Consider the following 27,843-nt stretch of genomic DNA (forward strand, 5'->3'; position numbering starts at 1 on the left):
ATGACCTAAATTTTCATTTCTACCATTATTTTTCCAGGTTGTAAATCTGAGCTGATTCCTCCATGCCATCTGATTCAAGCTCATAATTTTACTATTCTCTGTGTGCCTTATTCCATATTCTTTTTTGTCCATTACTACCCTCTTTCGCTCCGAGTTCAAAGTCTTACATATTTTTAATCCAGCTTCATTAATGGGTCTATTTTCTTACTGTTTCTTTTGTGTAATAACTTGATCTTAACTCAGAGGTAGATTTACCCTGAAGGTAATGACGCTTAAGCTTTAGGCTTGCCATTTAATTTGCATGTGTCACTTTGAAGGCCCTTAAAGAGGCTCTAGAAATATATTCACATGCTTGTAAGTTTCTGTAATATTTGTAAGAGTAAGACATTTTCACTGTAATCATGTGTTTTTCCTTTGCCTGCTGTGTTAATCAGGATTCTCCAGAGGTACAGAACCAATAGGAGATACATAGGTAGATATGGATATATTTAGATATATAGATACATATATGTGTATCTGTATGAAAGATACATATATATATGTATCTAATGAAAGCTATTTCTCCTTAATAAACTCTGTTATAGTTTATTAAGGAGAATTAGCTTTCACTATTATACAGCAAAGCCCTACCATGTGCCATCTGTAAGCTGGGGAAAGAAAAAGCCAGTAGTGGCTCAGTCCAAATCTGAAAACCTCAAAACCAGGAAAGCCAACAGTGTAGACTTCAGTCTATAGCAGAAGGCCCAAGAGTCCCCAGGAAGATGCTGGTGCAAGTCCCAGAGTCCAAAGGCCAAAGACTGGGAATCTGAGGTTCAAGGGCAGGAGAAGTGGAAGGAAGCATCAGGCATGCAAAGACAGAGAGAACTAGGGGAATCAGCAAGCAAAATTATCCCCATTCTTCCACCAGCTTTGTTCTAGCTGCACTGGCAGCAGATAGGATGGTGCCCACCCAAATTGAGGGTGGGTCTTCCTCTCCCATTCCACCAACTCAAATGTCAGTCTTCTCTGGTAACACCTTCAGAGACACCCCCAGAAACAATACATTGCCAGCCATCTAGGCATCGCTCGATGCAGTCAAGTTGACACCTAATATTAACCATCACACCTGTCAACTTTTTTTCTTACACTCAGTTTTCATGGCACCTGGTGTTGGAGTTGGGTTGAGCATTTTAAGGATCCAGTTTAGGGAAAGTTAAGTTAGAGATACATTTCATTTGAGTCTAGTGGGAGATAATTTTTAGTTCTTAGTCATTGCTGTATGTGCAATTATTGTTAGCTGTGCTAGTGTAGAAATGCCTATCAAGAAACACCCCGACTGCCCACTGTGTGGACCCAGCAGCATCTTGACACGAAGCAACAGGGCTTATAGCTACCTGGCACCAGAAGCGTTTGGGCACAGAAGTGGCATATACTTTTAAAAGTGGAGAGAGAATCAAAATCTGTGGAAAACCTTTCTAAATCTCCTAGCGCATATATGAAAGAAATTCAGATAGAGATTTTCCTAAATTTGACAAGAATTCTAAAAATTTATATAACATTACCGATAATTGGTTGTGAATCTAAAGGAAATATTTCTATGTTATTGAGAATAATTTTAAAAAATATATCAACCAAGCTAGAGGGAAGAGTCTGTTCTATCAAAATGATAAAAAATTGTTGTCATACAAAGGGGTGAAAATATTTTTTAAGTGCAATTTAAAAAGTAAGAAAAATAAGTAGAATGGAGTGACATAGACAACTAATTCATAAAATTATAATTTTTTTCTAGATTTGATGATGTTTTAAAATTATCCAGCTTTTCAAACTTTGTGATTTGTTGTACGTTCTTCTTTTTCTAAATAATTATTCACATTTGCACCAAATTTGTAATTTATAAATTTGTATTCTTTTTAATTTATTGTATGTCAGATCCAATAAACCTGGAACATCTCCTGCCCTAACTCAATTAGCCCCAATAACTCAAAATAAGTGGAAATCACTATAATAAAAATTTGATTTAATGTAGGGGCTAAAGTGGATGGAAATCTACGCTCTGGAATGAGACTCCCTGAGAGAAAAATTCTTGCTCCACAATTTATTATTCTGTGACCTTGGGCAAGTTACTCAGCATATCTAAACCTCAGCTTTCTCATTTAAAAAGAAGGAGACTGGATTAGAAAGCTTAATTCCTTGATGCTCTTTATAACTGTGTGATAGTAACATGAAACATAGTGAGTAACCAACTAATTAAAATTAGTACGCATGTTGAAAACCTTGGATTCCCTGTAATTTCACATCAGCCCTATGGATTCCTAATTGTTCTTTCAGGTATGTGTAGGGTAAGAAGAAGTCTAGTGTGGCAACTGACCTACCTGTCCATTCTTTTAACTAGCATAGTCCCGCTTTTATTAACTTCATTTACACTCTAAGCTTTAGTTTGAACAAGGTGCTCTGTGTCTGTATATGTGTGTTCATGTGTGTATTTGAATACAACTGCCCTTGCCCAATCCTTCTATCACAAGAATCATGTGATAACATTAGTGAAAATATTACAAACGGAAAATAAGTGGTAATCTCTTCTCTATTTGACTTCAATCTTATATGTAGGAAGGATATGTTTTTATTTAAAATAAAACAAAATAACCACAGAAAATTCTTCCTTCTAGATCAGAGATTAAGCATTCAATGAAAATAGAAAATTCACAAGAAGTGATTGAGAGAAACATAAGCTTCCCCAAATTCTCAGGGATATTAAAGGATTATCAAGTTTCCCATAGCATATGGGACTGAGCCTCATGTTAATATTTGGTTATTTATATTTGACCAATATTAAAAGAATGTGTAAACTCAAACAGCAGGAGGACTTGGATAAAGAGCTAACACTGGCATTTTATGTATAGCTCCCCAAAGACTTGCTTTATTGATTTAGTATTTTTAATTGTACTTTTTAATTAGAAAAAAATCACATTTTAATAATTTCTACTCATAATTGCCAGACAGAATAATCTTAGTCCGTCTTTAATTTGACAGCTTTTCAAATGCACGAATCAGTTCCATCTCCAAATAAATTCACTTCCAATTAAAAGTTGATTGTTTTATGACAGGACATAGAGATATTTTCTTTGATTCTTACATGTCATTGAGAAGTAACAATAATCAACATCTCTGAAATTTCCTTTCACTTATAGAGACCCAAGCCTTCTGGCAATTTTCCATGAATGAAGTCTTTCTTGTAATCAGGATATTCCTGTTTTATTAATTTTTTTTCTTTTATATTTGTCTGCGTAAGAACAGGGAACTGTCTTAACAGAATTTCTAATACCTAGGTGGTCAGATATTCCTTCAAATTAAACAAATTTGATGTCTTAAAACTAAGTGTAATAAATAAATAAATAAATAAATAAATAAATAAAATGTTCAGCTCCTTTGCTAAGCTATACCCAGTAATTTAGAATAAGAGTTTAATGGATAAAATAAAATAAGCAATAGTTACTATTTCATGTATATCCTAGTGTAGGGGTCCCTAACCCTGGGCCATAGACTGATACAGTGTCTCCTAAGGAACAGGGCCACACAGCAGGAGGTGAATACCAGCAAGGGAGGGAAGCTGAGCTCCGCCTCCTGTCAGGTCGGCAAATTAGATTTTCATGGGAGCATGAACCTTATTGTGAACTGCTTACATAAGGGATCTAGGCTATGTGTGCCTTATGAGAATCTAATGATTAATGCGCTTGAATCATCCCAAAAAATGGTCTCCACTAAACCAGTCCCTAGTACCAAAATGGTTGGGGAACAATGGCCTAGTGTACAGTTCTCTTTTTTTGAAAGAAGAAGAGACCAGGCAATAGAAATAACTGGTGCGATAAATTGACACTTGAAAAGCAGGTAGTTAAGGGGAACAATGTTTAAGAAGGCAGTGAGTTTTGAATCATTAAGACTCATAAAGCTGAGTGTCTAAAGTGAACATTTTAATTATGGCATTTTTCAATTGTAAAAATAGATCATTAAGAATCACTTATAATCTTGGCCCTAGGATAGGTATTTTGGATATATTCTTAATTATGTAACCAAATGCCTAATAATATGTCACCAATATTGTAGATTTCTGTTGCCACCTAAAATTCTGCATTATATGCCTGATTCTACAATAAGCTAACTAATATCCCCTTTGGAAAATATAAGGCTTTAACCATTTCTTTATTACTGAATACTTATTTTTAATTTTTAATATTTTGACTAATGTTAATATGTGTATCTTTCTACATAGAATATTTTGATTCCATTTTAAATGAGTAAATTGTATGTTTCCCCTCCTTATTCCGTAGTTTACTAATTTATCCTGAGGGACTGGAGTTATTTGATTTACATTCAGGTTTTGTGTATGTGTGTTTTGTGTGCATATGTATGTATGTGCATTTGCAACATGATTTGTTCTTCATGTAGTGTCTTTTTTTGTTTTTTTTTGTTTGTTTGTTTGTTTGTTTGTTTTGTTGAGACAGAGTCTCGCCCTGTCATCCAGGCTGGAGTGCAATGGCTCAATCTCGACTCACTGCAACCTCCGCCTTCTGGGTTCAAGCAATTCTCTTGCCTCAGCCTCCTGAGTAGCTGGGATTACAGGTGCCTGCAACCACACCCAGCTAATTTTTTATATTTTTAGTAGAGACAGGGTTTCACCACGTTGGCTGGGCTGGTTTCGAACTCCTGACCTCATGATCCACCCACCTCAGCATCCCAAAGTCCTGGGATTACAGGCATGAGACACCACACCCGGCCCGTTTAGTATTTTTTAGTGTTTTAACTTCTTTGAGAAAATTGATTTTTTTTTTTTTTTCTGAGATGGAGTCTCGCTCTGTCACACAGGCTGGAGGGCAGTGGCACAATCTTGGCTGTCTGCAACCTCCACCTCCCAGGTTCGAGTGATTCTTCTGCCTCAGCCTCCCAAATAACTGGGATTACAGGTGCATGCCATCACACCTGGCTAATTTTGTAGTTTTAGTAGAGACAGGGTTTCACCATGTTGGCCAGGCTGGTCTTGAACTCCTGACCTCAAGTGATCCACCCACCTTGGCCTCCCAAAGTGCTGGGATTACAGGCGTGAGTCACCATGCCCAGCTGAATATTGACTTTTTGATCCTCAGTTTAAATATTGTTTTTTTTTTTTTAATTTTTATTTTTGAGACAGAGTCTTGCTCTGTTGCCCAGGCTAGAGTGCAATGGTGCAATCTCGGCTCACTGCGACCTCTGCCTCTTGGGTTCCAGCAATTCTCCTGCCTTAGCCTCCTGAGTAGCTGGGACTACAGGTATGCACCACCACACCTGCTAATTTTTGTATTGTTAGTAGCGACAGGGTTTCACCATGTTGGCCACACTGGTCTCGAACTCCTGACCTCAAGTGATCTGCCTGCTTTGGCCTCCCAAAGTGCTGGGATTACAGGCATAAGCTACCACGCCCGACTTAAATATTGCTTTCTTATAGCATACTTCTTCACTGATTTCTTCCCTTGCTTGTACCTGAGTGTTCTGATTTACTGCTTTTTTTTTTTGGCAAGCATCCTACCCAAGTTAATGGCTATTTTTATGTGTTCTGTAATATAAATTGATTATGTTACTTCAGAATTTTAAGCATATTAAAATCAGTTATTCTCTACCCACTGCCACAGGACATAATCAATCCTTTTGAACACTTATACTCCCTCACAGGTAGAAAAATTTGGGGTGGAGTAACTCTGGAAGACTAAGCATCTTTACTAAGAGCCTAAGCCCTTAAGAAAGGCCATGTAAATCAGCTAGGAGGGGGAACTAAACTTTGTGTTAGTCTCAACATTTAAATTGAACAGAAATTGTTTGTATCAGAAGATATGATATTTTTAAGAGACAAGTGCAAAGTTTTTTTGGTTTTGTTTTGGGTTACTCTTCAACTGAGCAGATTAGAGATTGTTAGAAAGATTAGATAAGTTGCAGAAAAATGCAAAAGCTCCCTTTCCTTTGTACATCTGAGTAAATGTGAGTAATTAGTATTAGGGGTAAGAGAGTCCTAAGCAATTTTTCATGGCCTCACAGATGTTCACTAAAGTAGTCAAAGTCTCTTCTTATCAGCAAGAAGTGTGAAGAATTGCCTGAGAGTGAAAAGTCAACAGATTTGCAAGAGCTTTAGAACACCAAGGTCATGAGTACCTACAACTGGGAACACTGAGCAATTCAGTGGATGTCAGCACAGATGCCAAAGGCTATACATGATAATTACAGCTCAGCAGATGCCACCCCACATGGATACTAATGATCAGAAGCCAGATACCCACTTGGTATGACTATAAGCCCCTAGGTTTGAGGTGATCACTGGGAGAGGAAAGAGAAGAAACGACAACCTGAAATTATTTTGTTTCCCACTGAAATGCCTGAAATCTCTGGAATACACTAAAGTTTTGCTTTTGGCCCTCAGCTGTAATTGGGTCTAGAAATAGATAGAAAGGTGAATTAATGAAAATATAAAGGGAATAGTATTTTTTATACACCACTGTATGTGGTCTGATAACTCATAATAAGGATAATTTTAATAATGACACAATTGAAGAAAGAGCTACTGTTAGTAATACCTTGGGGACTGCAGTTTATGAAACACCTCTCAATGTATGACTTTTTGCTAATCTAGTTTTATTCACTGAAGTATTTCCTACAGTAAGAGTGTGCCAGGAAGCACTGGTAAGAAAGGAATGGGTACAATGTGTGTAAAAGGTGTTCCTGACAATTTAGAAGACTAGAGGTTAAGAGAGATGTGAAGGCCAAATTTAGAGAAGTGAAAGCCAATTTTTCATACCTGAATGTTTTTATTTATCCTCCCAAGGATGATACACACAGGGGTGTATGTTAGACTCAAGAGGTTTAATTTCAGACTTGCAGAGTTGCTGCTGATCATTTACCAGAGTGTAGCCTGGGAAAGCCTTAAGACCAGTGCCAAATAGGTTAATACAAACAAGGGAGAAAGGTGGTAACAGGAGGTGAAATGGGTGTTTCTAGCACTTCTATTTCTCCATGGCCCAAATCAGGCATTCTAAATACATTCTTGGATACTCATGTAGAAAGTCAGAAGGAAGGTGAAAAATAGAAATTGATCAGGAATGATATTTCCAGAAAAAGATTATAGTAGTTATATAAAATAATATTTTTTATTTTTGAGTTAGAATATGTAAATTACAAGCCCATTCATTCATCAAAATGATAAAGAGCTGTAACTTTTGAGTGACTTTAATCTTTTCAGTTAGTCAATAGTGTTTATCAAATATTTTTATTGTCCCTCCCTCAGGTTTCATGTGCACTTCCCTAATACCTTGTCATTAGGTGCTTGAGATACAGGTTGACCTTTATCTGTGGGAGAAAATTGTAGGTATTGCTGTAGATCGGAGAGACTCAAGAGTCAATGTTGAGTGCAGGACTTTGAGAATGGTGGAGTGAAAACCTCTGTGAAACTGTTCCTTTATGAAAGCAATGAAATGCTAGAAAAAATTGTCAAAATAAACTTTTTCAAAACCTGGAAATTAGTCAAATGTTTGCAACAATATACATTTATTCAACAAAAGTAGCAGAACCTAGGTAAGAAAAGCAGAACATTTTTATATTGACTTGTTTTAATCTTCCTTTTTCCAATTATGTGATAGCCTTGAATCATAGCAGCTATGAAAACCAGCAGGCTTGCAGCCACTGGAGGAGACAGCTGGTGAGGAACTCCTCACAAAGCTCCACTCTGAGAGCATACCACAATGTGACTTGTCTACCAGCTCCATGGAAAAACCCCATTCACAGGGCGTTGTTGTTATTTGACCCTGGGAAGGAGGGAAAAGCTTATTTCCAGAGTTCCCCTATTATATTATTCGAAATGTTTAGTTTTCAACAAAAATTATGATACATGCAAAGAAACAGCAAAGGTATCCCATATATAGAAACAAAAAAAAAAAGCAGTTAACAGCAAACAATATCCCGAGGACATTCAAATGCTGAACTTAACAAAAATTTTAAATCAACTATTATGATTAGAAACAAGTAAATAAAGGAAACCATGTCCAAAGAGTTCAAGAAAAGCATGACAACACACAACTTTTGCCCATCAGCAAAAGTTTTTATAGAAATATTTGAAGCATTTACAGAAATATTTGAACAATTATTAGATGACAAGTGAGATAAATTAGTGGATATTTCTGTGGCTATACACTGCAGGCAATACGGACTTTACAGAATTAGAGGAAAGTATGACTGTATTAGGCCAGTTTTGCATTGCCATAAATAAATACCTGAGACTGGATAATTTATAAAGAAAAGGGGTTTAATTGGCTTACAGTTCTGCAGGCTTTACAGGAAGCCTGGTGCGGGCATCTGCTCAGCTTCTAGGGAAGCCTCAGGAAGGTTACAATCATCGTGCAAGGTGAAAGTGCAATAGGCATGTCACAGGGTGAAAGCAGGAGCAGGCGAAAATGTAGGGGGGGAGGTGCCCCACACTCTTAAATGACCAGATCTCATGTGAACTCAGAAGGAAAGCTCACTTACCACTGAGAGCATGGCCCAAGCCATTTGTGAGGAATCCACTCCCAGGATCCAAACACCTCACGGGGATGACATTTCAACATGAGATTTGGGCAGGGACAAATATCCAAACTACATCAATGGCAATGGTGTCTCAACACGTACAGAATGAGAGAAAGTGCCACAAAATTAAAAAGTGACAAACAGAGATTCTGGAATTGAAAAGTAAGTAACTAAAATTAAAACAAAAAACTACTAGTGGAGTTCAACAACAGATTTGAGTTGCCAAAAGGAAGGTTCAGTAAGCTCAAAGATACATCAGTTAAGATTATCTAGTCAGAAGAATAGAAAGAAAAACAATACAAATTTGAAGGTAAGTATACACTCTTGCAACCATTACCAAAATCTATGCTATGTACATATCCATCACCTGCAATAGTTTCTTCTTATGTTCTTTATTATTATTTTTTTGTGATAAGAACACTTAACATAAAATCTGCCCTCTTAGCCAATGTTTAAAGTACACAATACTGTATTGTTAACTGTAGGCACTATGCTGTACAGTAGATTGCTAGAATTTCTTCATCTTACGTAACTGAAAATTTGTACCTTTTGACAAATAACTTTCTGTTTCCTTCTCCTCACAAGATTCCCCTCATTTTAGAGCAGGGGTTTTACACACCAAATTGTCAACAATGAGTATTTCTTGGTGAAGATTTGGTGGGTGTTCTGTCAGTAGGTGTACCTTCTATTTTAACTTTACATATACCTGTATTGTTTTATTTTTAAAAATAATTAATGTAAATAACACTTATAATAAAAATGACCAAGAAGAAAACTAGTGGCTCTCAGATGCTGTTAACTTTGGAGAGACACTCTGATCATAGATTTTGGTAATGGTTGCACGAGTGTATACTTACCTCCAAATTCATCAAGTTGTCTACCTTAAATATGTACAGCTTTTTGTATGTCAGTCATATCCCAATAAAATGGTTTTTAAAATAAAAAAATAAAAACAATACAAAATGTGAATACAGCCTCAGAGACCTGTGGGCTACCATCCATTGTACCAGCACAAAGAGAATGGGAATCCCAGATGAATAGGAGAGAAAAAAGAGCAGAGAATATTTAAAGCAAGAATGGCTCAAAACCTCCCAACCTGAGGGAAACTGTTAATCTACTCACAGAAGAAATCAGTGAACTCCGAGTAGTAGAAACACAAAAAGCTCCATACCTAAAAACATCAGTCAGTGTTCAAATTAGAAGAAACATAGACTACTGAAAGCAGCAAGAGAAAATAACTCATGCTGTGAAATGAATGCTCACAAAAATGGAACGAATTTTCATAACATATTTGAAGTGCTAAAAGAAATAAATGAAATAGAGAATAAAAAATGAATAAGAAAAAACAATTAGTTCTTTAAAAAGATCAACAAAATAGAAAAATTTACCTAGGCTGACTAAGAAAAAAACAAAGAGAAGACTCAAATGACTAAAATGAGTAATGAAATAGAGGACATCTCTAATTATCCTGCAGAAATAAAAAAGATTATACAGGAATCCTGTAATAAACTGTATGCTAACAATGATGTAACCTAGAATTAAAGGAAACATTTCTAGAAATAAACAAATTACCAAAATTGACTCAAGAATAAAAATGAACTCCAAAGTAACCTATAACAAAGATTAAATTGCCAAGTAAAGAACAGTTCTCACAAAGCAAATGCCAGTCCTAGATGGTTTCACTGGTAATTTCTGCCAAACTCTTAAGGAACTAAAAACAATTCTTCACAAAATCTTTCAAAAAATAGAAAAGGGAGAAACACATCCCAACTCGTTCTATGAAGCTAGCCTGATACCAAAACCAAATAAAGGGATCAGAAGAAAACAAAACTACAAGCCAATGTCCCTTATGAATATTGATGCAAATATTCTCAACAAAATAGTAGCAAACTAAATCCAGAAACATATAAAAAACATTCCATCAGGACCAAATGGAATTTATTCCAGTAATGCAGGGTCGCTCTAACATCTAATAATCAACAAATGTAATATACCATATTATTAGAATTTAAAAAACCACATGATTTTCTTTATAAATATGAAAAAACTGACAAAATCCAACACCCATTCATGATGAAAAAAAGTACTCAACATAATAAGAACAGAAGAGAACTTCCTTAATCTAATAAACAGCATCAGTGGAAAACTCACAGCTAACCTGAAGAAAGACTGAATGATTTCTGTTGAATAGCAGGAAAATACAAAGATATCTACTCTGGCCACTTATATGTAACATTATAGTGAATGTTCTAGTTAAGACAGTCATTCATGAGAAAGAAGTAAAAGTCATCAGAATGGAAAAGGAAACTAAAACTATCTCTGTTTGCAAATGACATGATTTTGCATATAGAAAATCCAAAAGAATCTAGTGGATTCAATTTAAATAATAAATACCTTCAGCAGTGTTTCAGGATACAAGATCAATATACAAATATCAAATCTACACACCATCAATGAAAAATCCAAAAATGAAATGCAGAAAACAAAACCATTTAGAATACCCTCAAAGACATAAAATACTTAGAAATGAATTTAAGAAAAATGTACAAGACTTGTACACTAATAAAACATTGTTGAAGGTAAAGACGGTCCAAGTAAATGAAAAGATATGTTCAGAGGTTGAAAAACTTAATTTTTTAAAAAAATTATTTATTTTTTGAGATGGAGTCTCATTCTGTCGCCCAGGCTGGAGTGCAGTGACACAATCTTGGCTCACTGTCTCCCAGGTTCAAGCCATTCTCCTGCCTCAGCCTCCTGAGTAACTGGGTTTACAGGAGCCTGCCACCACACCTAGCTAGTTTTTGTATTTTTAATAGAGAAAGGGGAAAAAACTTAATATTGGTAACAGACATCCAACATAGTTTGTTTGATAGAAGTTCAGCATTTAAAATACAAAATAGACATCATTTTGAAAATGTAATAACAAATATATGTAGGCAAATATATAAGCCAAGAGAAGCTGGAATATGCAAACCCAGTAGCTGACAAGATAAAATTGAAGGAAAATTTTCAGAAGGAATGAAGACAGACTTTATGTACTGGTAAAAGCAACGATTATTTTCATCAAATAACATCAGTTTAAAATATGTTAACACAGTAACTGACTGAATTCTGGGGAGCAATAGATAAGTCCATAAATGCAATATTAATCCAAATACCTCAGAAATATATAGACCAAATTGATAGAAAACATACAATACAAGGAAAGATACAGAAGATTAGAATAATAACCAGTAATAAATTATAATATGGATCATGGTTTAAAACATTGTCAGGAACTTAGAAGAGCTGGAGAGAGAGAACGTGGAGCAGCAAGTATCAGAATAGCTGATAAAACAACAAGCCCAAATGCAAGTAATAGTCAAGTCTTTAATCACTTACTGTGAAGGAATAAGCAAGAATCTCAAACTGGACGTAGCACTGACCTCATGTTACATCCACCTGCCCCATGAGCGTATGCACCAATTATGGGTCGGGTAGATTAGTACTAACATAATGGCTGTCTGACTGTTGAGGGAGCTCTGAGCAAAGACTTTTGCAGTTTTATAGACCGGGGGGTTGGGGTGAGGTCTGGGGCAAGGCTAGAAGTGGAAAATGCCTGAGTACTGAATGAGTCCGAATGCAGAAAGTGTTTTCAAGATCCTCCAACAAGGAGAATTCCAAATGGAAGGCCTCGACTAGGAATGCAGATGAGCATGAGAGCATGGCTGGCCAGGAAGCTGAGTTCTTGACTGCAATTCCCGTCAGAGACTGCAGTGCACTGGCTGTGTAGCCAGTCTGGTGTGGGGAGGGCAGCTTTCCCCCATAAGGCCTGCCAGCTAAAGCCATTATACTTGCTTGTGGTTGTACCTGAAAAATCACAAAAAATTTTTGACCATGGGCTGAAACTCTCAAACATACAATTCAAGGCCAAACTGAACCCTGCCACTTAGTTCTGTCACTGACTAGACATGAGATCTTGAGTAAGTTATTTAACAATTCTGTGCATGAGTTTTTCTATTCGTTGAATGGGAATACGCTTGGTAAAGGAAGTATACTGATATAATATATTTTATCTACAGAAAGAATATCAGACACATAGTGTTATAAATTTGTTAGCACTTGTTTATATGCATACATAGGCACAAATATACATGTATCCATGCATATCTATATTATGAATATGTCTGATGTACATACATACTATTATACATTTTTATTGTATATGTGTTTATATATGTACACACTTACACAAACAAATGATTTTTGTACCTAACAAATGCACATACACATTCTTTCAGATTTAAATGAAATATTTACAAAATTTGGCCATTTGATATGCTGCACTTTATCTCTGTGTCAGTTCACTTCCCATTGGCTAGAATTCAGTCACATGGTGACAACAGAATGATTCTGAAATGCATTCTAGCTGTGTAACTAGAGATAGAAGGAACCCATTTTTGAACAGTTAGCATCTCTTCTGTAGTTTGCCTCTTTCTAGTTGCCAACTACTATGCATACCCTTTTTCAACACATATATTAACTCTTTCACCAAAAGAAAAAACAGAAAGTTTCACTAGTTACGCATTTCAAAGTCCAGAATTTTAGAGGACATACCCTCCTCCCCATCAAGAATGAATATGTATATTTCTGGTCTGCTAACATAAAAACCAGAAATATGATTATTTGTTGCTATCCCCTTACACGATACACAATAGCAGAGCCAGGAATAGGCTATTACAATAAAAACTCACACTAAGAAAAAAGGAAGAAATGGAAACACATTACAGTCATTGATTCAGAGCAACATTGCTGTTTTGCTGGGCTAGTATTGTAAAATCCTCCACCCTAACAGCACTGGAAGTTTTAAAAATTAGACCTTAGATCTGTTTTTTGGGAGGAACACCTGGCTCCACTACCTGGGAGGTTTTCTCTTATCTTTTGACCTGTTGGACAAATGTAAGAACACTGGAGATCATGTTCCCTTTGAAGGATGAGGAGTGTGGCACAATTTCTTTTGGTTTGCAAGTTCAATGAGTCAAAACTTTTTTTGGAGCATAATATTAGGTATTTCAGTGGTACAGATGCTTCAAAAACATAACAGAATTTGTATCTATTTGTTTTCAGTATCTTCTATGAGGCAGCAGCCAAAGCCAAGGTTATGTTGTAGACATTGTTTTTAAGTTGTTTCTAATTTCTGTGCTTATTCCTTGTGCCCATCTCTCTCTTAATGGAGGCTACTTTAAGGCCTTCTGCAAAGGTAGGCTTGGATGGGACGGCCAAACTATTTCATCAGACCTTTGCCATAGGGTTAAGCGCCTTTATTTAACTGAGAAGACTTTCAAGTCTTTTCTTGCTACATGGGATGAGGAAGTACTGGGCTTTTTATAACCATGTCCCACTTTTCTAGAGCCTCTCTGTTCCCTTTCATTTATACTTGAAAACTGATCAAACTTGAATCAGTTAATAATACATTACTACAAACAAGCAGAACTAAGCAAACAAAACAGAATAACTTTCTGGCTCTTTCCAGCTACTTTCTATGAAGTAGCAAGTTTTCTAGGCACTTAATCTGCCTTACAAATGATTGCAGGCAACTAATAAATGTATTACCACTAAAATAAACAAAAAAAGAAAAACCTCTATCTTTTCAGCCTGTGATATTATTTCCTTGCCACCTCCTGTTTGGCTGCTAAGTCAATGGCACATATTTTAGGTTTTGGTTATGATATCATGCCATTTCTAATACGAATTATTTCTTATTGCATCTGAAGAACAAATTTGTAAATGACATTAGGTAGGGAGCCAGTTTTCTCAAAACTATTTCTCAAGACTGTATACTAAGCTAGTATTTTTAAACTTTTTTTTTTTTGCTACAACCCAAAACAAAAAACACAATTTATATCATTCAATAAACACACACAGACATAAACCTGTATGCATACACATGGATACCAGATGGGCCAACACTATGTCATATCTAAACTGGGACTATTACTGTCAAACCCATATGTGTGGTATGGGTATCTGAAATTCCCTTTATGATGCTAAATTGGTTTTTCACATGAAATTTTAAAAATTTGCTTGAAAACTGCTGAGCATTTTGTATTTTTAGTAGAGACAGGGTTTCACCATGTTGGCCAGGATAGTCTTGATCTCCTGACCTCGTGATCCACCCGCCTCGGCCTCCCAAAGTGCTAGGATTACAGGCGTGAGCCACCACGCCTGGCCAACTGCTGAGTATTTTGAAATGGTATTTATGACAGCTAGGTCCTTTGAGACATCAGATTGATAGGAATTTTATATCCTGATTTAGTGTTACATTTATTGAAGAGTTTTAATGATTAAAAATAAATAATAAATACCATGTATTATATGATAATCATATTTCATTTAAAAGTACATATGTATCTTTTCACTTAACGATTTATACCCTTAAGTGTTAAAGTATATTTCCATTTGATCTAACTTTAATAGTACTTAAAAGAATTAAGAATAAACAGTGGAAACAACATTAATCTTTTTAATATCTAAAAGAGGTCTTTATTACTATTATAATAACTACTGATAAGAGATGCAACTTTACAATAGGAGTACTGAGTTTTCTATTTAAAAAGAAGTTTTCTATTTAAAAAGAAATTTTCTATTTAAAAAGGCATTGTGTAATTTCCTAAAGTTTGAAGTATTGTGAAGGCGCATCTTAATTTTGGAAGGGTAACAAATCCTAAAGTTGATTAGTAAGAAAAAATAGAATAGCATCACAGTTCTTTTTTAAAAACCCTTAACTAAACAGAAAATACAAATTTGGAAACTTAAAAATTAAGGATCTGTTTGTTTCTTTGCATTTATGCCATGGTCTCTGAATTTGTATTTTTTTTTTTTTTTTTTGAGGCCCATTCACAGGACGCCATATGAACACAAAACTGTGTGGAAGTTCCTGAAAACAATTCCAGATTTAACCTTTCAGCTAAATGATAAGCATCTGAAAACACTTAGTAAGACTGTCTTTTCAGAAACCTGGTTGAAAGGCAGCACAGGTAATAGACTAATGTGGGATAAATTTGGCGAGATAAAATGCAGGCCACTGTTTCGAGTTCTTTATCATTATAATGCTTATAATTTCACTTAACAATTTCAGTTGACATGGTAAAAATGTACTATTTGGGTGTGTTTCATTTGTAAGTTTATAAGTAGTGAAATGAGTAACATCTCACATTTTAGTACTTAGAGTTTAAGATATATACTTGTGTTTCGCTGCCTGGAGCATGACTCAGAATTACCCAGTGATCACATTGAGACCCATATTGTTGGGTTTAAACATCAGAATTTCTGGTTCAGTAGGTATAGGATGAGGCCTCCATTTCATTTATAATACCTCAGGTGATGCCACCAGTGCAGGGACCACACTTGTGGAACCAATATATGAGATACACATTTAGTAACAATATAGTGTTGATTTTCATAGGTAAAACAGCAGATAGTCAACATGATTATTTGACTAAGTCAGATACTAACCCAGATATAGGGAAAAAAGCCTCTCTAGATAGATTTTCATTTCCCAATTTTAGCTTTTGGTCCCTTCATGAAGGATTTAGTGGATATATTAATAGACTTGTTATATTTTAATTATGGGGGCTAGGCATATAATTTAATACATTCTTTGTGTCAGAAGCATCCCTTTTTGTTCCTCAGAAAAACAAATGAAGGAAGATATTGCTATTATTATTCTCCACAGATGAGGACCCCTGAGGCACAAATATCACACAGAGCATTCTTGCTTAGAATCGAGTTTCAAACACACTTCAGCCTAATTCTAAACTTGTTCTCTGTGTATTATGTCACTGTTAGTACAAACTGGTTTATCAAGATCATGACATTTAAAACTTAGCTGGAATTTTAAAGAACATGTGTCTATTGAAAAAATTTACATATTTCCAGAGTTTTCCCTCCATGGTCTTCTCTCATAATTAGTTCCATTTAATCTGTGATCAAGCAATGAAAAATAAATCAAAGGAATTTTAAAGGGGATAAAATAATTTTGAAAGGGAATGAAGGACAAACATTCAACATGCTTTGCTATTAGATTGAGGATAGTAATTAAAACTTAATTTGTTTTATAAATCACTGAAAACATATTTGTAACAGTAAAAAATATGGGAACAACCTAAATGTCCTTGAATAGAAGATTGGCTACACATATTTTGATATATCTATTCTATAGAATGCTAGACAGTGATTAAAAAGAATGAACTAGATTTATATATATTGATATGGAAACATTAAAGAGTAAATAGAATAATTGCAAATTATATTAATAACACATTTATGAAAAAATCTAAATTTATGCACATAGACACACACACACACACACACACATAAACATATATTTTTTTAAACTATACAAGTGGGTCCAGAAGGGCTTCCAAAAATACATATTTTTAAAAATTGTTGCCTTAGTGGAGGGGAGTGAAATTGAGGGGTGATAAAGGGCTAAAATTAACTCTTTCTTCTACGTATATTTGAGTTGGTTTTATTCTCTCACAATAAGTGTTTATTTATTTGTTAATATTTGTAATTATACATTTATTTTTTTCAAACATTTTCTAAAATTAAAATTAGAAACAAACATTTAATTCTGATGGCACCTTAACTCACGTGATTGACGATTAAAATATGAATTTTCAATCTTTCACAAGTGTCAGGCATTCCAACTTGCATTTCAATAGGATGTACTTTCAACACTTACAATTAGTAGTCTCTGTGTTTACACCTACCTGTGTCAAAATCCCTCTCAAGTTTTTAAAGCATTTAGTTCCGACAGCTCAGATCTGTTTCACTACCAAAGAAGTCAACTCATTAAATATATGACCTTTGTAGATTTCTTTGTTCATCCAATTTAGTAAAAAGGCCCAACTAGGTGTCTGTCTCTCTCCTTTTTCTTTATTCATGTATGTGTTTCCCTCCCTCTGCTATTATTTAAACTATTCCCTCTAGTAGCCCCTCATCACCAGGCTGCTGACTTTCAATCTGCTGCTGGGGCTTCCATTTCTCTGGTGCAATTCCACACAGCTGTTTGTACCTTCTGGTCTCTTTTCTGGCCACTAGTTCTTAAAGCCTCATTATTTAATAAAGCTTCCTAAACTTACCATTATTCACTAAGCCTCTTGCTCATTCAGGTTTTATAAATAATCAAACAGTAATAGGAAAACAATATTATATTTCTAAGTAGTGAATAAAACACATTATGTGCGTCTAAGTTAAAATGCTACAAAAATGATTACTATATTATTATATTATTTACTGACTATATTAATATTACTATATATGAGTACTTATATTAAAATTACTGTATGTAATGTATTTTACATATAGTCATCTCTCTCTATACATGTGTACGTAGATATAATTTACTGAAGTCAAATGGAAGAATTTTTCATTAGATCACATTTTTATGGCCTGAACAAGGGACATTTTTATGATTGATAACCTAAAGCTCATGAAAACTAAAAGAATTGCCAGTTTAGTTACTAACCTGTAACAATATCCCAGATCAAACTTTTATTATCTAGCTTTATGTTAATATTAAAACCCATTTCTATAGAATAATGTTTTTCTCTTTTATATCTATGTCACCTTGACTGTTTTCTTTGTGTAGTCCTTTGTCTTACAGTATTATTTCTCTTCTATTTCTTTCACTTTATTTCATTCTGTAACCCACTTTTATGAGATTGTATCTCAAAAACTCCATAATTCCTCATTTTCATTAAATTGTATATTTACTTTTAATGCTGAAAATATTTTTATATTACTAAAGTTCTAACATTTCTTTAACCTGCATAGATTTTATTTTCTGTTGTGGTTTATATTTTATTTAACAACTAAAAATATGGTAGCTAAATCTCATGAAATATGTAGTGGGCATCTTTTCTAGACATAAATTAACCATAATTCAAATAATTTATTCTTATAATAGAAGAAATAAAATCTTTAGCTGAGATTTAGTATAAATCCAGTCTTTATGTAGACTCATCAAGAAAAAAAGGAGATCCAAGAGAAACCCAGGAAAGGAAGGCTTCACTGCTGAATTTTACCAAATATTTTAAAAAGAATTAATATCAATTATTCTGACACTCTTCCAAAAATTGAATAGGAGGGTATATTCCCAGACTAATTTTATGAGGTCAGCATTACCCTGACACTAAAGGCAGACAAGATAAATGAATTCAGTAAAATTGCAGGATACAAAATCAACATACAAAAATTAGTAGTGTTTCTCTACTAATAAAATATTCAAAAAGGAAAATAGGCAAACAATTCCATTTATGAATAACAATAAAAAATTACTTAGGTGTAAATCTAATCAAGGAAGTGAAAGACCTGCAAACTGTAAACTGTAAACTAGAAAATATTGATAAAAGAAATTGAGAAAAATAGTAATAATTAGAAAGCTGTGCTTTCTATGCTCATGGGTTGAAAAAATTAATATTGTTAAAATGCTCATACTAGTCAAATTGATCTATAGATTCAGTGCATTCCCTATCAAAATTCCATGACATTTTTCACAGAAATAGAAAAACAATTCTTAAATTCATATGGAACCACAAAAGAACCCAAATGGCCAAAACAATTTTGAGCAAAAAGAACAAAGCTAGAGGCATCACACTCTCTGATTTCAAAATACACTGAAAAGTGATTATAATAAAAACACAAGGCAATGGCATAAAAACAGATATGTTGATATGATAAGGCTTTGTGTCCCCACCCAAATCTTATCTTGAATTGCATTGCCCATAATCTTCCCAAATCCCCACGTGTTCAGGGAGAAACCAGGTGGAGGTAACTAAATCATGAGGGCAGTCACCCCCATGCAGTTCTCATGATACTGAGTGAGTTCTCATGGGATCTGATGGTTTTATAAGGTGCTCTTCCCACTTTACTTGATTTTTGACAAAGGTGCTAAAAACACTCAACAGAGAAAGGACAGTCTCTTTAATAAATGGTGTTGGAGATAAATGGTGTTTGAATTTATGAGTGACGACTTACAGTATCTGTAGAAGAAATTTCTAAGCAACAAAGTGATCAAGATATGGTCTGGCTATTTCTAACATCCTATGTTCAGATAAGGGAGCAAAGAAATGACTTAAAGTTGGAAGTTCTCTTTAAAGGGAAAGCAGAGCATAAGAGTTTGGAAAATTTGCAGCCTACCCATATAACAGCAACAACAAGAACAAAAAAGCTTTTCTGGGTGGAAGAATCCAAGAAGGCTATGGAGCAACCACTTGTTAGAAATATTTGTGTGACTAAAAGAGAGCTAGGTGCTGATAGCCAAGACAGTGGGAAAAAAGCTTCAAAAGCATTTCAGAGATCTCCTAGGTAGACACTCCTGTGATAGGCCCAGAGGCTAAGGATGAAACAATGGTTTTGTGGGCCTGGCACAGAACCCTGCTGCCCTGCATAGCCTCAGGATGCTGCTCCTTACATGCCAGCCACTCCAGCTGCAACTCAAAGGGGCCCATATATAGCTTGGGATGCCCCTCTGGAGGGTACAGCCATAAGCTTTGGTGGTTTCCATGTAGTGTTAAGCCTGTGGGCATGTAGACTGCAACAGTGAAGAAGGCTTGGCAGCCTCTGCCAAGATTTCAATGGGTGTATGAGAAAACCTAGATGCCCAGGCAGAAGCCTGCTACAGGAGTAGAGCCCTGACAGAAAACCTCTACTAGGGTTATGCAAAAGGGAAATGTGGGATTGAAGGTCCTACACAGAGTCCTCACTAAGGCACTACCTAGTTGGACCTATGGGAAGGGCACTAGTGTTCTCTAGACCCCAGCATGTTAGATCTACTGGCAGCTTGCACTCTGCACCTGGAAAAGCTGCAGCTACTCAACTCCTACCCCTGAGAGCAACCTCAGGGGCCATACCCTGCAGAGACATGGGGGCAGAGCTATTCAAGGCCTTGGGAGCCCACCACTTGTACCAGTGCGCTCCAGATTTGGGACACAGAGTCAAAGGAAGTTAATTTTGAGTTTTAAGACTTAAGCCTTGCTGGGCTTCAGATTTGCTTGAGGCCTATAGCCTCTTTCTTTTGGTCAATTTATCCCTTTTGGAATGGGAATGTTTTTCCATTGCCTGTTTCCCCATTGTATCTTGGAAGTAAATAGTACGTTTTGATTTTATAGGCTCATAGGTGGGAGGAACATGGATTCAAACTCAGATAAGACCTTAGACTTGGGACTTTTGAGTTAATGATGGAGCAAGTTAAGACTTTTGGGGACTATTGAGATGGGATAATTTTATTTTGGAATGTGAGAAGAATATGAGATTTGGGGGCCAGGGGCAGAATGATTTAATTTGGACATCCCCTCCAAATCTCATGTTGAGATATAATCCCTAGTGTTGGAGATGTGGCCTTGTGCAAGGTTTCTGGTTCTTGGGGGTGGGTCCCTTGTGACTTGGTACTGTCCTCATGATAGTGAGTGAGTTCTCACAAGATCTGGTTGTTTAAATGTGTATGGCACCTCCCCTTATTCTCTCTCCTGCTCCTTCTCTCTCCATGTGATGCGTCTGCTTCCATTTTACCTTCTACTATGAGTAAAATCTCCTTGAGGCTTCCCCAGAAGCTGAGCAGATACCAGCACCTGCCATGCTCATGCAGCCTGCAGAGCCATGAGCCAATTAAACCTCTTTTCTTTATAAATGACCCAGTCTCATGTGTTTCTTTATAGCAATGCATGAATGACCTAACACATGCTATATTATAGAAACTCATATAACTTAGATATAATGAACAAGTTCAGATACAAACTATCATAATTGACTCAAAAGAAGGATAATTTGAAGAAGGATAACTAAAATAAATTAATGTATTAAATTGGTAACTTAATATTCTCACAAAGAAAATCCCTGACCCACATGGATTAATAATGAAGTCTATCTAGTACTTAAAGGAGAATTTAGAGCACAAGCAATGAACAGTTAAGAATAAAAATTAATTTATAAAAATGAAATTAAGAAATTCAGTTCAATTTGCCAATAACATCAAAAATATAACCTGCTTAGGAATAAATTGTACAAATGAAGTGCAAGACTTGTACATTGAAAACTATAAAACATTGTTGAAAGACATTAAATAGAAAGTAATCCAATATTCATTGATCTACATAATTAATATTGATAAGATAGCAATACTATTTATGTTGATCTACAGATTCAACACAATCCCTAACAGAAATACCAATTGTCTTTTTTGGCAGAAGTTAATAAATTGATCCTAAAATTCATATAGAAATTTAGGAGATGCAAAACAGCCACAATATATTGAAAACAAATGATAAAGTTGAAGGACTCATACTTCTCTATTTCAAAACTTACTACAAACCTATAGTAACATAAAAGTGTGATATTGGCCTAAATATATAGAGAGATCAATGGAACAGACTGAGTCCAGAAATAATGTTTTAACTTGATGGTCTATTGGTTTTAGACAAGGTTACTAAGACAATTCAGTGGTGGAAAGAAAACTCTTTTCAACAAATTATGCTTGGAGACCTAAATATCAAGATGCTAAATAATGAAGGTAGACCCCTAATTTACAACATACACAAAAAATTACCAAACATGAATCAAGGATATAAAGGTAATAATTAAAACTATAAAACTTTTAGAAGAAAAACTTAAGAATCTTCATAATCACAGGTTAAGCCATGTGTTTTTACACATAACACTGACAGTACAAGAGACAAAGAAAAAATTGAATAATTTGGACCTTATAAAAATTAAAATATTTTGAGCTTCAAAGAATAGAATCAATAAGGCAAAAATGCAGCCCTTGAAATGGAACACAGTACTTGCAAATCATATATCTAATAAGGGTCTCATGTCCAGAATGTGAATAACTTGTAAACCTCAGTAACAAGAAGACAATTAACCCAATTTTGAAAATGAATATATTAGCTGAACAGATACATTTTCAGAGAAGATATAAAAATAGCCAATAAGCACATAAAATGTCCAACATTATTGTCATTAAGCAATTCCAAATAAAAACTACAATGGCATACTACTCCATCCCCACTAACATGATTAAAATATAAAAGAAAGTATTAAGCGTTGGTATGGATGTAGAGAAGTTGGAACTCATACATTTCTCTTGGGATTGTAAGATGAAGCCACTTTGTAAAACACTTTGGCAATTCCTCAAATATTAACCATAATGTTACATTTGCCCCATGTATTAGTCTGTTCTCACACTCCTAATAAAGACATACCTGAGACTGGATAATTTATAAAGGAAAGAAGTTTAATGGACTCACAGTTCCACATGGTTGGGGAAGCCTCAAAATCATGGTGGAGAGTAAAGGGGAAGCAAGACACATCTTACATGGTGGCAGACAAGAGAGAATGAGAGCCAAGTGAAAGGAGAAACCCGTTATGAAACCATCAGATCTCATGAGACTTATTCACTACCATGACAACAGTATGGGAGAAACCACCCCATGATTCAATTATCTCACACTGAGTCCCTCCCACAACACATGGGAATTATGGGAGCTACAATTCAAGATACAATTTAGGCGGGGACACAGTCAAACCATACCATTTCACTCCTGGCCCCTCCCAAATCTCATGTCCTCACTTTTCAAAACCAATCATGTCTTCCCAACAATCTCCCAAAGTCTTAACTCATTTCAGCATTAACGCAAAAGTCCACAGTCCAAAGTCTCATCTGAGACAAGGCAAGTCCCGTCCACCTGTGAGCCTGTAAAATCAAAAGCAAATTTCTTACTTCCTAGATACAATCAGGGTACAGGCATTAGGTAAATACAGCTGTTCCAAATGGGAGAAATTGGCCAAAACCAAGGGGCTAAAGGCCCCATGCAAGTCCAAAATGCAGCTGGGCAGTCAAATCTTAAAGCTTCAAAATGATCTTCTTTAACTCCATGTCTCACATCCAGGTCACACTGATACAAGAGGTGGGTTCCCATATCTTGGGCAGCTCCACCCCTGTGGCTTTGCAGGATCCCAGCTACTTTCATGGGCTAGTGTTGAGTGTCTGCAGTTGTTCTTTTCTGTCACATCATCAGAATGCAAATTTTTTGAATTGTTATGCTCTGTTTTCCTTTTAAAACTGAATGCTTTTAACAGCACCCAAGTCACCTCTTGAATGCTTTGCTGATACCCTAAATCATCTTCCTCAAGCTCAAAGTTCCACAGTCCTCTAGGGCGGGGGCAAAATGCTGCCAGTCTCTGCTAAAACATAGCAAGAGTCACCTTTTCTCCAGTTCCCAACAAGTTCTTTATCTCCATCTGAGACCACCTTAGCCTGGATTTTATTGTCCATATCACTCTCAGCATTTTGGTTCCAAACTTTTCCACATTTTCCTGTCTTCTTCTGAGCCCTCCAAACTGTTCCAATCTCTACCTGTTACCCAGTTTCAAAATCGTTTCCACATTTTCGGGTATCTTTACAACAGCACCCCACTCTACCAGTATCAATTTACTTTATTAGTCTGTTCTTAAGCTGCTAATAAAGACATGTCTGAGACTGGGTAATTTATAAAAGAAAGAGATTTAATAAACTTATGGTTCCATGTGACTAGCGAGGCCTCACAATCATGGCAGAGGGCAAAGTTGAAGCAAGACACATCACACATGGCAGCAGGCAACAGAGAATGAGAGCCAAGCGAAAATGGAAACCCCTTCTAAAACCGTCAGCTCTTGTGAGACTTACTACCATGAGAACAGTATGGGGGAAACTGCCCCCATGATTCAGTTATCTCCCACCTGGTCCCTCCCACAACACTTGGGAATTATGGGAGCTACAATTCAAGATGAGATTTGGGTGAGGACACAGTTAAACCATATCACCCCAGAATTCCACTCCTAAATACACATCTAAGAAATGAAAATATACATTAATGCCAAACTTACATACAAATGTTTATAGCAGTATTATTCACAGTAGCCATTATGTGGAAAAAGACCAAATTTACATCAATGAGTGAAGAAACTTTTAAAAAATATGTGCATATCATTATAATAGAAAATTTTGGGGTGAAAAAAGTGATGAACTACTAATACATGCCAAAACTTGTGTAGACCTTGAAACCATTATGATAAAGAAGCCAGTCACAAAAGGCCACATGTTTATGACTGCTTTTATATGAAATCTCCAGAATAGGCCAATTCATTTGGACATCAAGTAACATAGTGGTTGCCACCTTTGGGATATGAGGTAAGGGACATTATTGCTGATGCATAAGGTGGGTGGATCACGAGGTCAGGAGATCGAGATCATCCTGGCTAACATGGTGAAACCCTGTCTCTACTAAAAAAATACAAAAAATTAGCTGGGCATGGTGGCAGGTGCCTGTAGTCCCAGCTACTCCGGAGGCTGAGGCAGGAGAATGGTGTGAACCCGGGAGGCGGAGCTTGCGATAAGCCGAGATGGCGCCACTGCACTCCAGCCTGGGCGACAGAGTGAGACTCCTTCTCAAAAAAAAAAAAAAAAAAAAAAAAAGAGTTTCTTTTGGGAATGATAAAAGTATTCTAACGTTATGACGAGATTCAACATATCTTTACATATAGTAAAATTCAACGGAATTGTACATTTTAAAAGGGTGAATTTCATTGAATTGTATCTTTAAGCCTTTTAAAAAATTGGGATAATGTTAATCTTTTAGAGTGTACAATTCAGTGACATTTAGCACATTAAAAATATTTTGGAACCATCACAGCATCCAGTTCCCCCAAAATTTCTATCATCCTAAAATGGAACCCCATGCCCATTAAGCAATCACTCACCATTCCCCTAAACCCTGGTAGCCACTAGCCTGTTCTCTATTTCTATGGTTTTATTTATTCTGAACATTTTGCATGAATGGAATCATACAATATGTGACCTTTTGTGTTGAGTTCTTTCGCTTAACATAGTGTTTTCATGGTTTATCTGCATTGCATTATGTACTTCATTGTACCTCATGAGCTGTTAATTGTTCCTTTAATAGCTGAATAATATCCTCTTATGTAAGCTATTTTTAAAATGCTTTTAAAAAATCAATTGGAGACCAATGGACACCAATAATGCAAGCCAGCTCCTAGAGAGCCCTGTGATTGAAATCAATTTCTTTTAATAAATTTGTTTAATATGAAAAGAGAAATACAAAAGAAATTTTAAAAATCCACTAGAAATGGGTTAGCTGAGACAAACTCTTTCTGTGAAATGATTTAAACAAAGTTAAGTAAAATGAAAAATTAGCATATCAGAGACATCAGTATGCCACCATACATTGAATATATCACACACGTACACTACACAACTTCAGAAATATGATTTACCTGTGTTTTCCCACTCCCCTCAGAAAGCACCTTTGCATAACATACTGTGTGGAATTCTGTCATATGAGAAAGAAATTTATTTCTTATAGATTTTCTATAATCTCTTATATTAGAGTAACAGTATTTTATGATGTGTACATTCCTTTTACTACCATTAATCCTTTGATAGACAATCCTCTTAGCTGTGCAGGATAAAGCTCACTGTCCCTTTCTTATGTTTGAGGACTCTGAGTTTCAAAATCTTACTAGTTCTACACCAGTGAAGGGTAGAGCCAAGCCTTTTGAGTCTGGGTCTTCTGAAGCCAACCTTTAGCTTTGTTTTGCCCTTTTCCATGAATTACATTTTTCCATGAATAAAATTAAACTACAGTATCAAGGAAACATGTTTGTTAACATGCATCATCAAAGAGCCTTCACTAGAATAATATGTGACATTAATTGATACAGGTTTTGATGGGTAATCTAAAATATCTTTGCTGAAATACTGGCTTATAGAAATCAGTGCCATTGCTTTTATGATCTTTTCTAGTGTGAGAACAGTCTTGCATGGTGATGCTAATTCTCTCCCTGTTATCTGTTATCAGGAGAATGGCTCTTGATGTAATATGTCCTTTTTATGGCACTGGCCTGAATTTAATGTTCAATGTAAATTTTAATCTTTTAAATGTCTGCAAAATAAACTCTTTTTTATGAAAGTGACACCAATAAGAGAGTTAAGATGATTTTTAATGGCAAAGGAAAATAATAAATATGTGTTTATTTTAAAACTTAGATCATTGAAAAATGTGATTATATGGCACATTATAAATAGACCAAAAGTCAAAAGAAGATGTAAAATAAACTTCTAATAAGATGTATTGGCTAAAAATCTTGTATTTTATGGGAAAATGAATCAAATCGTCACTCAGTTTTGTACCCATAAGGGGATACAGTTTTATCCCCATGTAATTGGAGATTTAGTAAAATTGACACATTTAGGATTAAAATGTGGTATGACTTAATATTAGAATCAGAATGAGGATTTCAGAAAAATATTGTGAGTCATTATGTACTTCAATCAAAATCTAATCTAGACAACAAACATGGAAAAAATAAGATTGCATAACAATTATTGGTGAATTTTAAGGTAGATATTTTTTATTAAGCTTTTTTTTTTTTTAGATAGCCACAGGGACTGTTAAATGTTAATGTCTGAAGTAAGTTAAAATAACTTTTTCACTGGAGAGAAAAAAGTTTGACTTTAATAGTCAACTATTCATGATATTTATTATCAGAAAGAATGACTGAAGAAACTAATTCTAAAGCTCATATTATTGTTTTTGTAGATTATTCTCAAGATTGACTGGCTTATACTAGAAATCTTGAAAAGCCAATTCATCTGGTTATCCAGGGATATATTTTAAAATCCGTAAAAAGTGGAGAAACCATCTGGACTTTATATTTATTAAGAATTGGTATTTAAACAAATTTTAAAAGACCTTTCTGAGATTTTTGTTTGTTTTAGTAGAAGGGCGTTTCATAGCAAATTTTAAAAGCTTGATGGTATATAACTTGGAGTCAGAAAAAACACCTTTTGGTGGTGTAGGTGCTTTGATTTATTTTTAGAGGTAAAAAATTCTTAGCTCTTCCACCCGAATACCTATGGGTGTAAGAACCATAATACTTTTTTCAGGCATGTGGGGGCTTCTTCAATATCCCAAAGGTATTTGTTCCTCCCCACTCCTGGCAGGGCTGACTCTAACACACACATGCTCTTGATCTGAAACATAACTTAATCTGCAGTGGTTAGACATAATAGTTACTCAAAAAATAGTTGATAGGTGACTCTATGCATTAACTAGCATTGGAGGTAATTTCCAAGAATGTAAACTTTAATACACAGTACTGATCTAAAGTTCATTCAGGAACAAAATATTTATTGCTAGATGATAATCTGAAATCGATGTAGTTCATGCATTCTTCCAGATAAACTAATGA

General features: G+C 35.3%; 1 protein-coding gene across 3 annotated transcripts in view; it reads left to right on the forward strand.

The window, feature by feature from the left end:
• The window catches only part of CNBD1 (cyclic nucleotide binding domain containing 1), a 636,725-nt gene that overhangs the window by 332,192 nt on the left and 276,690 nt on the right, over nucleotides 1-27,843 (forward strand). For all 3 annotated transcript variants that reach the window (XM_055116708.2, XM_057303048.1, XM_063606847.1), the window contains exon 5: nucleotides 15,424-15,569. In XM_055116708.2, the coding sequence (XP_054972683.2) occupies nucleotides 15,424-15,569 (146 nt within the window). The remainder of the gene's footprint in view (nucleotides 1-15,423; nucleotides 15,570-27,843) is intronic.

Source organism: Pan paniscus, chromosome 7, assembly GCF_029289425.2.
Source record: "Pan paniscus chromosome 7, NHGRI_mPanPan1-v2.0_pri, whole genome shotgun sequence".
Lineage (NCBI taxonomy): Eukaryota > Metazoa > Chordata > Mammalia > Primates > Hominidae > Pan > Pan paniscus.